The 16,087-nt window shown below is 36.2% G+C and overlaps 1 protein-coding gene across 7 annotated transcripts in view; it reads left to right on the top strand.

Moving 5' to 3' along the window:
- COL28A1 (collagen type XXVIII alpha 1 chain) overlaps positions 1-16,087 on the top strand; it is an 82,994-nt gene that overhangs the window by 2,781 nt on the left and 64,126 nt on the right. Inside the window, exons 2-13 of one of the 7 annotated variants that reach the window (XM_064410927.1) lie at positions 1,133-1,415; positions 1,511-1,579; positions 6,388-6,594; positions 7,786-7,859; positions 8,539-8,694; positions 9,174-9,733; positions 10,393-10,413; positions 11,064-11,111; positions 12,321-12,374; positions 12,867-12,908; positions 13,567-13,593; positions 14,687-14,731. In XM_064410927.1, coding sequence (XP_064266997.1) covers positions 8,562-8,694; positions 9,174-9,733; positions 10,393-10,413; positions 11,064-11,111; positions 12,321-12,374; positions 12,867-12,908; positions 13,567-13,593; positions 14,687-14,731 — 930 coding nt within the window. In that variant the 5' untranslated portion in view covers positions 1,133-1,415; positions 1,511-1,579; positions 6,388-6,594; positions 7,786-7,859; positions 8,539-8,561. Of the gene's footprint in view, positions 1-1,132; positions 1,416-1,510; positions 1,580-1,634; positions 4,244-6,387; positions 6,595-6,618; positions 6,955-7,022; positions 7,078-7,468; positions 7,526-7,611; positions 7,860-8,538; positions 8,695-9,173; positions 9,734-10,392; positions 10,414-11,063; positions 11,112-12,320; positions 12,375-12,866; positions 12,909-13,566; positions 13,594-14,686; positions 14,732-16,087 lie in introns of those variants that run through there. The other 6 variants (XM_064410929.1, XM_064410940.1, XM_064410933.1 and 3 more) reach the window with 6 other exon arrangements.

Here is a 16,087-nt window from a genome sequence, read left to right as displayed (position 1 = left end):
CCTTTTTAAACTCTTGGATCTTTCCTTCTATTTTCCATGCCCTGATTTATCCTTTTAGTTTGCATCTAGCTGTCTCCACTTCTGCATCTTTGTCCAATAGTAGCATCTTTATTTGTAGATAATACAGAATATTTGTTTAGTTTTGAGGTTGTACCTAGGTGATTATTAATCTCTTCATCACCATTGCATAACAAGTGATTTTTATATTAGTTTTTTTCTTGTAATTGCTATAGTTAAATAAACTTACACATTTAAACCCCCAAATCATTAAGGATCTAATTCCGCTTGACTTTCATCAAGTCACATTTTATTCCTACATTTTTTGGCCTCTCAAAATTCCTAAGAGACCAAGGTATACCAAGGCTAGTTCATATTTTTTGAGATATTAACTGGAGGCTATTTTTTTTCCTACAACTTTGTTATGCATTTCCATATTTGATTCCTGGTAGGCTGGCTTTTTGTTTACTTTTTGTTAATCTTTGAGATTTGTTGTGTTTATGTCCTGTCTGGCCAAAATAACTAAATCATTTCAGGAATACAGAAACACCTAAGTACTGCTGGAGTTTTTTATATTTCAATGCAATGTTACCACTGGGTTTAAAGACATGTCAATTGTTTAGTTATCTAAGTCTACTGCTGCTCTTCTCTTTACCAAAAAAAAAAAGTATATATTCTATCATTGCTATTTTTATCATTACTACTGGTTTGGGTTATGATTACTTAAACTTTTGCAGAAGCTTGATGGAGCCTAGCAGACTGTTTGAGATATAGTGTTGTACTTCTCCATGCCATGACACATACCTGGTAGTATTGCTTTATTTGTGATTTTTGGTAAGAGAAGAACGTATTCATTACACAGGGAGTTTGAAGCTGGAGTTCAAATCTCTCAGTCTATGTAAAATGTATGTCTCTTTATAAAGATTCCAAATGATACAGATTCAGCAGCGTGATTGCCAAAGTTGTAGGCACAAGTTGCAAGACTCTTTCCTCCAGGCTTCCTACTGAAAATTCTTTTGTTTGCACAGATCATACTTTTTTTCTTTGTATATGTTTGGGTTATCACTTAATTTTATACAATTTCATGTTAAAAACATAATGCAAATTCCTGTATTGAAATGCCGTATATTTTCAGGGTGAAAAAGGTTCAGAGGATCCAGTAGGTCCAGCTGGCCCACCAGTCTTTCATCTTGGTCATTCATTAATTGAGGCATTCAAAACAAAAAGCCTTTTAAGTGAGGAAGGTGACTGATGGCAGAATGGCCTTTGTCAACTGCACAGGCTTGGATAAGAGTGCAAAAACACTCAGCTTCACTTACTCCATTAATGTTACTGGTGGTTGCTATACTTGTTATTCAGTGGGATGCATAGAAATGTGAGCAAGGGAATTGGAATAAATAACAGCAAGAATTTCACAGGTACATTTGTTTTCTTTTGAAGATTACTGCATTTTATTAATTGAAAAACTGATCTGTGGAAGTTTAGAAATTAATGTCCTATCTAATCTTTTTAGGGTATCCAGGCTCCTGAAAGAATACCTGGAGTAAAGGGATCACAAAGTTTGTGTGTTCAAAGTCCAAAGGTAACCTGTGAAAAAAATCCTGATTTTAGAAGGATAGAGCGGGGGATATATGTGACAGGGGACAAAGCTTTTTATATATGGGAGCTCGTAATCGTCTAGGAAAACTCATGAAATAAACTTAACTCTCCTGTTTTGATCAGTGTAGGCTGTTAGAGATAGAACTCAGCTTGAGCTCTATCATATGTTATGATAAGCAGAAACATAGAGGATTTACAAAGGGTTGTTTAAAAAATTTGAAAATGAAATATGCTGGTTTTTAACAATATTCCATGTTGCTGAGCCTGACCAAAGTCCTTATTCAAACCAACAATTTTTTGTAGCCCAAAAATGGCTACACAATGGATGATGCTATGGCAACACATTTGGCCATCTTTGCTTTTAGCTGTTAGTCAAAGAAAACTTTTGCACAGGAACTTTTGCACAGATAATTCTGAATTGGAATTTTGTATGTTTTTTGCTGTTGGGGTTTTCGGTTTGGTTTGGGGTTTTTTTTTCTTTTGTGGGCACTGGGGGATATGTGTTTGCCTTTTTTTTTAAGGAAAACAAAGTGAGCCTGGTCCAAATGGAAACTGTGGAATTTCAAAAAGACAACTGCCATGAAGTAAAGTGAATCTGTTATAAACAGTTACCATTTTAATCCCTGCTCATTTTTTTTACAAATATAAATAATAATATACCTTATTACTAATGCAAAACACTTCTCAGGCCAGTGCTACGTAACTGACATAAGACTCTTAATTTCACTTCTCTGACAACCTAGAACTGTACACTTCAGTAGTTCATCCTGCTATGCCAATACATTCCCTTTTAGCTTTCATTAACTTTGCAGTACTCAGAAGATCCATGTGACGTACTGGTGCTCTTAATCTGGGTATCTAAAAGAGAGGAATGTGTGAAATGGGTATTTAGAATCTCAGGATGAGGTAGGAACTAAGGAGTAAAACCAGTTTTTCAGGACATATCCTCCCTCCTCGAAGTGTTGTTTCTCAGTCTTTTAATACCTTAATCTTTAGCTTCCACCTTCTATTGCAAGGGCACATATGTTTTGCCCAGACAGTAGCCTCCTTTTCTAGGTGTATATAAATGATTAAATGCTGAATGAGGCACTCAGTAATGATAGTACTATCTACTAGTAATGCTAGTATTATCATTACTATCATTATGCATTATCATGTAGATACACCAGAGGGCAGGATTTAAATAGCATAAATATCTTCATAGCTTAAATATTCAGCAACTAAGTGACCCTTTTGACACACTTATTGCAATCTGGTTTTAAGAAGGCAAGTAATCACAACTTTGCTTGCACAGTGTATGAATAACAAGACACTGAGTCAATATATAGCTAGTACTAGGAACAGTGATTTAAAAAAACTGTTTAAAAGATTTATTTCAAATTGCACCTACTAGTGATATCTCCTAGCCAGAGAACAAAATATCTGCTATTCTTTATAGTAATTATTGTAATTCTTCTTGAGTGAAGAGCACAGCAGGGCAAAAAATTTAAATTTAAGGCAGTGAGTTTTGATTGATATCATCAAACCAACTGACCCATAGTATAAGTCCTCTGACATTTTACATGTACTCTAGAATACTCACCTTCTTTCATACTTGTATAGATTGTATCACACTGGCATTCAGTTGTGGCTTTTCAAGCAACAGAATCATAATTTACTTTCTCTTTATACAGAAGCTCTCTCTTATCTTTGCCAACTGTCTCTTTATTTCTTTTTTACCATTGCTGAGTTTCAGTAACGAGAATAGAAGGAAGTATTCAAGGAGTGCAGGTATGTGCCAGGAACAAAAGCTTTACATCTTTTTTCCCAGTAGAAGAGATTACTTAGCATGTATGCAGCAATCAAAGGTTTTTTAACTTGAAATTCACTAGCAACATAAAATGAGTTGTACAGATAAAATTTTGTATTGCAGACTAGAGTTTAGTATGGTCATGTAATGAGTGCATTTAGACAGATTCAGTAGTCCTGGCAGCTGAATATGCTGAGCATCTGGTTCAGAGCATGTGGTTCAGGGCAGCCATTGGAACACTGCTGTGCTGACAAGCTTTGCAGGAAATATTCATGTTAAAACAGTGCTGTAAATCTGGAGGCATTACTTCCATCAAATTTGGTTTCTAAGTGAATTCAAAACTATGAAAATATATACTAAAAAGACTAGTAAAAAAATAAAAGCTCTGAATTATTAATCAGCAATCCTGTTGTGAAACTGTCAAGATTCTTACTGTACTTCCAAAACACAGTAAAAAGTGAAGAAGAGCTTGGGCTGCTCCCAGAGACCAGTTACAGACCAACATGTAGCAGATTTACGGATGTTCTAGACAAAGAAATACAACCAAACTTGACCCCATTACAGTCCAAATATAGCATGTGCATCAAAACTACCAGGGTACATGTATATTTGACTAGTCAAATTCTTATGTCTAAAAATCATAAGTGTTAACACTTTCTGATCTCTGCCAGATGAAAGTTATGTTTGCAGGTCCGCCAAAAAAGTGAGAAATCTTTGAACACGTCTGGAAATCCATCCATTCAATTCTGTTTAGGCACATAGTGCAGACGAAACTTGCCAACTGCTGGAAAAAGCATTTTTTTCCATAGCTGTTGATGTGATAGGCTGTTTGCAGTCCTGATCTAAGTATGCGTAAGGGTAAGAATAAATATGTAAACAGTATGAGTGATCTGTGTGACTAATTTGTTGCTAATGAAATGTTTGATCATCACCACTGTCTCTAATACAACAGATGCTTGCTGCTAACAATAATTATAATTTGTAGCACTAACAGATATTTAGTGTAAAATATTGTATTCCATTGAAATTCTTTGTTTTCCCTGTGTAATGAAGGCAACATTTACTTAATGAAGACAATTGGCCTCAATAAAGATGACACATATTTGATATTTGATAGGAGACAAAGTACAGGTTTCTAGAAAGAAAGCACTTTAGGATGAGGCTGCAGCTGCTGGGCCAGCAAATCCTTCCTCACTTGAACTGGGTGAAGAGGGTGAGCAGTGGTGGCAGGTAGGATTTTTTTCTGTTAGCAACATGTTCCTTCAGAACATTCCATGTTAACAGAGCATGAACAGACTCACAAATCTGTGTAGGAATGGTACTGTGTACAGTCATAGGGCAAAGGTACAGTTCTCACATACAGCCTGTCATGGCTTAACCCCAGGCAGCAGCTAAGAACTTCACAGCCTCTTGCTTACTCTCTACCCTCACCAGGATGGGAGGAACACAATTAAAAGGGTAAAAATAAGAAAACACATGGTTTGAGAGAAGAACAGTTTATTAATTTTTTCCAACGAATTAACCTATTAATTTTTTTAAACCAGTAACAATATCATAATGAAAAAGAAAATAGCAAAGAGAAACAAAACCACAAAGTTGGTGCAAATGAAGACAATTGCTCACCACCAGCTGGCGCATGCTCAGCCAGTCACTGAGCCTTGGCCCCCCAAGCAACCTTCCTCCAGCTTTATATCCTGATCATGAGAGCGTATAGTCTGGGACATCCCTTGGGTCAGCTGGGTCCTGGCTGTGTGCACTGCCAACTCCCTGTGCATCCACAGCTCACTCCCTGTGAGTGGGTGAGATAAGGAGAAAAGGCTTTGACCCTGTTTAAGCACTACTCAGTGTACCAGACACTTGAAGCTGCATTAACTCAGCAACAGCTGAAATATCCCTGAATTTTCGGCGCTGTTTCCAGCATGAATCCAAAACAGTCCCATACCAGCTACTGTGGAGAAAATCACCTCTACCCCAGCCAAAACCAGCAACAGAAACAGATTTGTGTTATCTCCATCTTTGCTAAGAGTTAAGATGTCTCTGAGTTCCTTCATATTTGTCTCACCCTTTAATTTATTTAAAGTTACATATGGTATCATACTCATGGCTCACATCACATACAAATAGATAATCATGTTGGCAAAGGTGTATTTCTAGCTGAAGGTCTCTATGAAGGGATAGAGAAGCAGAAAGTGAGTGCTTAAGGAAGCGTTTAGTCTATCAATAGAGAGACCATGCACCCAGGCTACATGAAGGATGTTTCTACTGACCTTAATGAAGACAGACACTTTCTTTATGATCATTGGTCAGTTGTGCTTTATTCTTTTCCTCCCTATTCTTTCCCTTTCACACACAGTTTTTAGAATCAGCAGGAAATGTCTTCTGCTTATGTGAAAGCTTAATGTACTTGGCTTACTTACAAGTAAGCTCCTAGTCAATATATCCCAGCCAGCCCTGAACTAGTGTGGTATTTACTGCTGCAGCTGGATTCTGCTAAGTGTATAGGGCCTGGTGGGATTCATTCCAGGGTATCCCAGCCAACCTGGTGTGGTATTTACTGCTGCAGCTGGATTCTGCTAAGTGTATAAGGCCTGGTGGGATTCATTCCAGGGTACTCAAAGGGATGATGGGCCTGTGAGACGTCACTCAATGATTTTTCAATGGTCTTGGGAATCTGGAGAGGTTTCAGTTGTCTGGAATCTGGCAAATGTTGGTCAAATTTTCAAGAAGATCTAGACAATGACTCCGGTAACTACAGATCTGTCAGTCTCACATCAGTACCTGCTAAAATTATGGATAACATTATTTTGGGAAGTAGTGAAAAACTCCTGAAGGACAATACAGTCATCATCAGTCACAGTCAGCATGCCTTCATGAGGGAAAGATCCTGCTTGTCAAAGTTAATTTCCTTTTATGACGAGGTAACCCACCTAGTTGATCAAAGGAAGACACTTGATACAACATTTCTGGACTTCAGTGAAGTTTTTTTATATTGTCTTTTGCAGAATGCTTTTGGACAAAATATCAATCACATAGCTGGATAAACACATCATTGTGATGAGTGAGCAACCGACTCAGCAGTCAGGCACAGAGTTATACTGAATGGGGTGACATCAAACTGGTGATCTGTCACTAGTGGGATTCTGCAGGCACTATCTTCAGCCCTGTGCTCTAAATAATTTTTATAAATTATTGGGACACAGTTCTATAAGGTATACTAAGTAAATTTGCTGATGATACTAAATTTGTAGGATCTATTGACTCCATCAGAGACGCCCTGCAGAGAGACCTTGACAAAGAGAGGGCTCAGCAATCACCATTTGTATAAAGTTTAACATGAAGTCCCAGATTCAGCACCTGAGACAGGATAGCCTTGCATGTAAAGACAGACTGGGGAACAAGAGGCTGGGAAGGGCTCTAGAGGTCCTGGTTGATGGCAAGGTGAGCATGAGTTGACTGTGTGTCCTGGCAGCCAGAAACAGGACTGGAACAGGCTCCTCAGGAAAGTGGTCACACCCCAAGCCTGGGGTGTCAGAGTTCAAGAAATATTTGGACAACTCCTTTGGCACAAGGTGTGATTTTTGATGTTGGCCTGTGAGGGCTAGGGCTTGGACTACATTCTTGTAGGTCCCTAACAACTCAGGATATTCTGTGATTCTGCCCTGTGACCAGGGCGCTGAGGGATGTCTTGCCTGGTAGGCAGTGCCTGTCTAGAGGACTTCTGCTGGGCATTTGCACTTAACTCCCTTGGGGCATGTTATGATTCCTTGAGACTTATCATTGGCGTGCTTTCTCTCACCCCATTTTTTTACTTAACACTATTGATAACCTAATTTTACTCTGAAACCTGCCAGTAGATAGAGCAAATATAATTTCCATGCAACATTCTGAAAGCTGCCTGCATGACCACCTTTTAGATATTCTGTCTGTGTCTGAACCCTCAGAGGATTTAAAAAGCAGGAAAAATTTCTGAGGAAACCAGCTCAAGAATTTATTTTTTTTTTAAGTTGTCTATTATTATTGTAATTGCTAATTTAGTTGCCACCTCTGAATCCTGCAGTCCTGGCAGATTCTCAAACCATCAAGTCAGACTTCAATTCTAGCCTGCAAGTGATGTACTCCTCTCACATGGCAGAGTGAAGGGTAAAGATGTAGGTTGTCTAAAAGTGGGTTTTTTAAATGTAAAAGTGCAGTTACTTAAAGTGGGAAAACACTCGTGCTTCCAGACTGACATTGTCCCTTTAATGAAATGGCTCAGTCTCTGGCTCAGCACTGGCCAAGTGCCCAACTATCTTCATTTAAACTTTGGCCAACTAAACAGCAGCAATAACAGATAATTTACAAGTGGATAGGCTATTTATTTGTACATTGCTTTATTTGGGTTAACCAATTATATTTTCCAGTATGACCTACAAGACATATTTTCTACACTGAAAACTTTTTAAATTCACAATCTACTTTCTGGATGCCTTCAAAGGTAAGAGACTTTGTTATTTCCTCTCTAGTTTTAGAGGACTGCACTTATGCTTTCTGTATATATAACTGCTTGATGGGCTTGAAAAGAAGATTTAGGAAGGATTTTTACATTTAACATATTGTCTTTGTTATTAATGATATTTAAAATTAATTTCTGTAAACCACAGTACTTTTGGTGTAAATTAGTTTTAATTCAGTATTTAATTTAGTTCAGTGTTCTCTAAAAACATGTGGAATCACTCATTTAAATATTCTGATTTTAATTTTATCAGTATATTGTCATTATAATAGAATATAATCCTTATGAAAAATACTGCACATATTCTGTAACTTCCATGTAATATTAATAATATATTATTGTATTCAATTTCATTATTAAGCCACTGATTCTTAGAACAATAAGTTGTTCATACTCATGCTTCAGGCTTTTTGTTAAGAAAGAAAAGGCAGTGCAATAACCATATTTCATCTCTAATAAACAGATTATGCTATCCATGCGAGCTACAGTTGAAGTGTTGCTGGTTACTGTGCTTAAACTACCTACAAAATGACTTTTTATAAGTGTTTTTTATATATTTTCTCTAGAAGCATGGTTCCCACAAATATGTATTTAAAGTATCTGTATTTATTTATTTGCTTCTATTAATAGGTATTCACAGGTGGCTTTTTACTTTTAACAGGAAAAAAAAGTTCTCTATTTGGGATGAAAGTCACTATGAGGAAAAAATGTTTTTTCTTTTGCTTTATACTTCTGGCTGTGGTAACAAAACAGATAGTACATGGGCAAAACAGAAAAAGAGGAAAGAATATTTACTCTCCTATGCCAACAGATGAAGGTGACACCATTTTCTTAAAATTTCTGATTGACTGTGTTACATGTATGCATGCCTTTTACCATAATTATTTAGTGTTTGATAACTTTCATGGGAATATGTAAAATGTGATTTGTTTTGATTATGAGGGCTGGAAAATACTTTTTGACTACTTGGACATGGATTCCAGTTTGATCAATGGTTTTCATGGACATGCATATCTCTTAAGAGAAATTATAAGAAACCTGATTTTTTGTTTGAAATTGCATATGGTAGATTTTCTATACAAAATCAACTAAAATACTAAAACAATCCCACCAAGACCCTAACTTGACAGTTTTCATTAGAATGTCTTGGATTTTTACAGTGGAATTTATCCTTAGAATTTTTACTGGGAAGACAGAGGAATCTTTGGGAAAATTATTTTTTGCAGACAATTATCTGAAATCTGTTGCGCAGGTGTTCCCTTAATTCACAGATTTGACTTTCTTGTTCCCTTACAGGTGATATGTGTCTCATTGATATAGTCTTTATCATAGACAGTTCAGAAAGTGCCAAAAATCAATTGTTTGATATACAGAAGGATTTTGTTCAAAACATGACTGACAACATTTTCCAGATGAAGCCAGTTAAGTCCCACATGTATAGTGTCAAACTAGCAAGTATGCAGTTCAGCAGCACAGTCATCATTGATCATCCCTTTACAGCCTGGAAAAATATCCAGAATTTTAAGGAGAAAATAAATTCTCTGGGCTTTATTGGCCAAGGCACTTACTCCTATTATGCAGTTTCAAATGCCACTCATCTGTTCAAAACTGAAAGTCGTAAGAGAAGTGTGAAAGTGGCTTTTTTGATGACTGATGGTGTGGATCATCCAAACAGCCCTAATGTCCAGGGTATAGCCACAACAGCTAGAAGTCTTGGGATACATTTTGTTACCATTGGCCTTTCTAAGAAAGCAGTCCAAGAAGACAAATTGCGCATGATATCTGGTGATTCGTCCTCTAAACGTGTCCTGTGCCTGGATGATCAGAATCTGGTAGCTGATGTAACATCGGAACTGGTAAGTTATGCTGATGTTAATCTTGTCATGTGTCTATCCTTGGCAGATTTAATTTAATTTTGATTAGGTAATCCCTGAAGACAGTGCAGAGAGTTTTGTGGTGCCTTCTCTGCTGCAGCAGGGGTCAGGGCAGATGGAGCTTCCTTTTGCCAGCCACTCTCCAAGAAGTTGTGTGCTTGGATAATAGTAGCTCAGCTGTTCTGATCACATATCCCAGCACACAGAGTGTGTTTCTGGGTGTATGAAAATACTTTAGAAGGTACCTTGATCTCATGCATAACCACTGAGTCCTTCCCCTACATATTTTGTTTGTAGGGCCTTCCAAAAGAAGGTCTCTGACTAGGAGGTATTTTCATAGTCCCTGTTGTTAGCACTGTGACTTAATGCTCTCTGTTTAGCTATCCCATTAATTCTCATGTCTTGTCTAATCACTGTGTGTCACTTGGAATAACCCTCTCTTCCTACCAAGAACTCTTCTCTGTATGAGTAGTTCCACAGACTGGTTCTCTCCCCTTGGAGGAAGGAATGAAGGATGAAGGTATTCACCATCTCTACCATTCACCTTGGGGAATCTATAAACTATAGAGGAGAAATTAGTGCTCTGTTAAATTAAATCATATCTATATGAAAGTAATATTTTTATTCTATTTTATTTTCAGGAAGCCTTGCTACAGAAGCAGGTAGGGTTTTTGAGCTTTGTGTTTGATTACTCTTATTGACACTAGACTTCCCAAAGTGTGCTTCTTCTATAACACATCAATACTTTAGGATTAATCAACCTTCCCTCTCTGGTTAAATTTTCCGACCATGATTACTTTTATCTTAATAACTTTCCTGCATTTCTTCTGTCCTTTTTGTCCTGAGAAATCTACAATGTTAGCTCATTAGTGAGTAGTATCTACAGTAAGACATAACAAACTCTTCCTACAAGAGTGGAATAAGCTTAATGCAAGATATACTAATTCATTTGTGGTCTCATTAGAAAACAATAGCAATGTTAAAATGGTTTGAAATTTATGTAAGGTTTCACAGTACTGTTTACTATGTATATGCTATCTTAAATATTTGTAATTATTACAGTGATACAGTCACTACAGTAAGAGATTAATTTTTGTTGTAAATGAATCAAGTAACGGATTTTGGTTGCTCTAGGTGGAAGTTTAATGTTGATTATGTGAGAAATAAATATATTAGAATATAATTCATTTCCTATTATTCCACTATTATATTATTTCATCTGTGACTAGGCAAAGCCAAAATTTTTTGCTTTAAAATTTTGAAATAATATATTTGAAAACCATTCTCCTTTATCTTTCCATTAACCTTGTAGTGTGTGCGGAAGACCTGTGAGTGTGAAAAGGGAGTAAAAGGAGACAAAGTAAGTATGCATTTATTTGAGTAGGCACAAGAATTTGAATTTTAATCAAGATCAAAACTGCACAGTACTTTAATTGGTTACTACGTGAACAAGACATTAGTTGTGCATGTACTGCAAAAAGATTGATTTTTAGCATATTATGTTGGTAGTGAAAGGCCACTGTTAAAATAGGTCAGAAAAAAATCTATCCATAGGCAGATACTATCTTGAAAATATATTTCTATTATTGGGTAATAAAACACTGTGGATAAATAGGTGATTTGGGAGCCCAAATAAAAAAGTTATTCTTGAGTCTTGCAATAGGGAGGGGAAGGTCCATTAGACAAAGGTTTTCACCCACACCAACTTCTATTTTTGTAAGGGGTAAAAGTTCAAAAGTCTGAGGAAAGGTCTAAAACTCTACCTCCAACACTCTTTTCTCTTGGAACACTTCAGCACATATTTCTTGCCTCTAGTAAGGAACAGAAAAGTGTGAGTTCAGACAGTGGGTGACGTCTCTGACCCTTTTTCTGTCTTTAATATTTCCCCCAGAGACAAGCAAGGTACATTCAGAGGTTTTTGTCTTTCTCCCTATTCTCTAATGGGTCAACCATACCATTAGCAGGTTTTGACACCAGGGCCTATCATTCAATCTTTGTGGATAGTGTGCATCTGGATAATGTGCACCAGAACCTCTGTTTGCAATTTAAAATTTTAGATCCAAGAACTTTTAAGTAATTTTATCCAAAATTATTAGATGTAACCTGTTACACAGATGTATATATACCAAACTTTCTAGTCCCAGCCATCACGATCCTCCAAAGAGTAACAAAAAATGTTGGAGTTACTTTTTCCTTAGGGCTGCTGAGTATTGACCCTAAACTGTTCTGTACAGTTTTTTTTCTAAGCAGACAGGATGAAATAGTGGTGGTTAATTGAGAAATGGGAAGGAAGAACTGTTTGTTTTCTGTAGTGCCTTCCTGATTAGATTTTTCAGATGCTCTGTGGAAAATTTATCATTGAATATTGTTTAAAAATATATTTGTAGATACCTTATAATACCAAAGTAGGTTTAGCTAAATGAATATTGTGTCACATGTACCATACTTGAATCAGTGGGGGTTTCTACCAAAGCTTATTCCAGGATGATTTTGGACTAAAATATAGTCTTAGAGAAGCTGGAGAATTTTATCCTTACAATGATAATAACATTTTCCTGCCATGTTTCAGGGCAGTGATGGCAGCAAAGGGGATAAAGGTGACCCAGGACCAAAAGGAAACAAGGTAATGTGAATTTAAAAGAAATAAAGCAAATTTCTATCCAGTTATTCAAACCATAGATGTGAATATAGCAAAGGAAAAGTATGTTAAAATAAGTTCTAAATGTTGAGGTTTGCTAGTTTATAGTTAGCTGCTTTAGAAGTGTGAGATGAAAATTTAAAACTAAACTGTAATCAAGTTAACACTGCCTATCATTCCAGTTTTTCTCTGACAGCAGAGGTCTCTAAAAGTAGTTGAAGGCTCTTTAGAGCCTGAGAGCTTTCTAACAGTACACAGATCCCTTGATCAGAGTGATTCACTCTAATAACTAAGATTTCCGTCATCTCATGGCAATAGTTCAGTTTTCTATGTTAATGATCAGGAAATGTGTATCTTTGATTGTGGAAGGATGAAGTGTGAACGTTACTAAATAGGAAAAAACAGTCTTGCTTGTTTAACAGTGTTCCTGGTTTTAGTGCAATACATATTTCAGTTGTATTCCTTTGTCTCCAATAGGGTGATGCTCAGAAAGGAGATCGTGGAGAGAAAGGGGAAGAGGTGTGTGACTACTACAGTGCTAACTCATATTTTGTCTTTTCACATTTTCTGAACCAATAATGTTATTTCAATTTTTTATGTGTTTACTTTATTCAATTATTTAAAGCACCTACACTTAGGCCTGGTATACAGAAGCATGTATACTGAAAGAAACAGTCTAACCATGTGCTTAAATGTAGAGATGAGATGCTACTGGGAGAAGGAACTTCTGAAGCTGTGTGATTTTGAATTGACTTGCATTAGACTTATCCCAAAGACTGACCTGATAAAAACACTGCATGGTTCTTTGGTGGCTTCTAACACCTGATAATTCTCAGTCTTCTTGTTGATTCACTGGAGAAACATTAACACTAGTCCCTGTATAAGAATAACTCAGTTGAAAAGTTCCATTTGAATGGCAGCATGTACCTGCTAGGAGGGGAGAAACTAAGTGGCATATTTACAGCTAATATATGAGTAAAAAGTATACACGAGATTTGCAGAGAATTATATGTTAAAAAAATTCAGAGGGTTATTTTATTGTTGTGAATAGTTAAATTTCTGAAACATAGTTCTTTACTATGGGGGGATATTGGGGCTTTTTCTACTTAAATTAGCAGTATGTTAGGCCTTTGCTTTCTCTTTTATGATTTTTTTTCTTTTTTCAATTTTTGAATAGGGAACTGCTGGCTACAAGGGAGACAAGGTAAGTTTTTTGTAGAATAGAAGTAGTCTGAAAATACGTTATCACTTGCTGACAGTGTATGTGAAAGAATGGAAAAAAGAGCTTGTCTTGTCTTTTTGTCATGAAAGCTCCTGATGCAATCCCCAGAAGTAAATTCAAAATTTATGTAAATGCTTACAGAATGGAATGCTGAAAATAAAACAAAAAACCACAAAATCAGAGACTGTAATCTAAAGATAAAAAAAGAAAAGTGTCAACAACCAGAATAACAGTTTTTGAAAGGAAAAGGAAGTTGTGGGTTGAATAAGAGGTTAAGTGGAAAGAAAGAGAAAATGCTTGCTGCAAACACAATGTGACAACCATCAGCTTTTGAAAAAACTTACCACAAGGAAGTTTACTTTTAACCTATTTATAATTTGCAAGGGCTAATGTTCGATCAAGAAAATTTTCAATGTACACTCTCCAAGAAGATAAAAAAACTATGCATTTCAGTGACTTGCAGGATTCTAGAGATGAATTGCAAAGTGGACCATCATAGTGAAAAATGCAACAGAGATTATTCAATTTTGACTTTTCTTGGTTTGACACTTATATCTCCACATTGTTAATAAAAGCAATGCCTCTATGAATCTTTATATTCATTAGAAAAATGCTCCAGTCAATTTTGTGATAAGATTTCATTAAATGGGAACAGTAGACTGATAGGTCTACTTTTCATATGTCTACAGATATGTTAAATCATCAGTGAAAGACTTAATTGTTTCTTCATTCCATATATGCAATCTCACAATTGTTACTCAGGAAAATCTCAGACATCACAGTAATAAAATCAGAGCATGGAAAGCATCTCTGGAGACAGTGCAGCAAGGTGAAAAACTGCAGCAAAACTTATTAGATATTAAATGTGTTATCCTCTGATATAAGTTGCATGTTTTGCAGGCATTTTCAGGAACAACTTATCTTGAATTGAGTAGCTCTTATCTTCTACAGACCATATATAATGATGCCACTTCCAGGTCCTCAGAGTCAACTTGTGCTATTTGCAGAACCTTTAATGCACATAGCATAATCAAATCATCTTGTTTAGCTGTGAACCCTTTGATTTCTTATAAAGGGTGAAAGAGGAGAATGTGGAGCTCCAGGACCAAAAGGAGAAATAGTAAGTATAATTTTTATTTGAACTGTTTCATGTTGATGAAGATACCAGAAAATCATGGAACATATTCATAAGAACAGCTTGAAAAGACTATTGTAAATTTGGAATACCTTATAATTCCCTGGTGGTAGAGATACATTCGTAGTAGGAGAACGATTTATACGAACTGAGCCAACTGTTCACCACATTCTTTTTTTCCATTTTGCCTAAGAAATACAGATCCTTACCTAAAACAGAAGCTGCCCTGACCACTGCCAAGCCTTGCTTACACAGGACTGGGCGTCTTGCAAAGAGAAACCAGTTTATTTCTTTAAAAGTTTAATTTCAAATTGAGTTATATTATAATAAAAGCAGGTTCTTACCCGACATGAACAACTTTTAGGTCTACGAGCCCATCTGTGCTGATATGAATTCACACTTCTATCCAGTCTTCCTTTCTTTTTAACCTGGAGTGCAGTAGTGTTGCAAGTGAATACAGATTTTTATCTGGTTTATTTACTTTCTGAAAGATGGAAGGATAATGGACTAAGTGAGATAGTCATGTATCTTGAGTTCATACAAGTGGGTTTGTATGAGTCATGCAAACCACTGATTTATAGTTCAAATAGCTAAGAACTACCAATTAGACTGCACTTATCCTTCTATTAAAGCACATTTCTTCAGTTTTACCACCCATATTATGTTTACCTTTACCAAAGATCACTTTGAAAAGTTTTTGATTTCCTGGAAACTGCTATTTTATTATTAATTTCAAATAGGAGTTAATAAATATTTGTTCCAGAAGTATTTATTGCAAAGAAAAAAAGGCATTATACAATAATGAAAATCTAAAGAATAAGAATATCTTGTGGGATACTGTGGTTCAAAATTGTGGCAAATTTCAGACTTCAGTGAATCAGAAAAGTCTGACATATCAATGGAAAAGGAGAGAGCTGTATCTCTCAGAGGAGTAAAGAAAGATCATACCTTTTATATTCAGGCATGTAAGAAATAGCATGACATTATGTGAAACATCTACTAAGGTAAGAGGAAGCTGTTCAGAAGCTGGAAAAGAACCTAATCAAAGCAGCCAAGAAATCTGGATATAGAAAACATGCCAGGGCTGCCAAAAATCTGCTTGCTTAATTTCTGTTGAGGATAGTGATGAAAAAACTTTGTCCTCTGATGGGGATCAGTCAGTTCCAAAATTCCCACCTTTTAATTCACAAATCCTGAAGACAGAAGAAAGTTATGGCTTTATTTTTAAAGGAAGTATTCTAGGCTAGACAACATCAGACACAGAACACATATAGCCAATTGTATGAGAAGCAAATTCAGTATTCTGAGGTTAATCTTTGACTGGAGTGCTGGATATTGAAG

This window comes from Passer domesticus, chromosome 1 (genome assembly GCF_036417665.1).
Source record: "Passer domesticus isolate bPasDom1 chromosome 1, bPasDom1.hap1, whole genome shotgun sequence".
In the NCBI taxonomy this organism is placed as follows: Eukaryota; Metazoa; Chordata; class Aves; order Passeriformes; family Passeridae; genus Passer; species Passer domesticus.
Note: the sequence above shows the minus strand (reverse complement) of the source record. Positions and strands in the feature narration are given on the sequence as shown.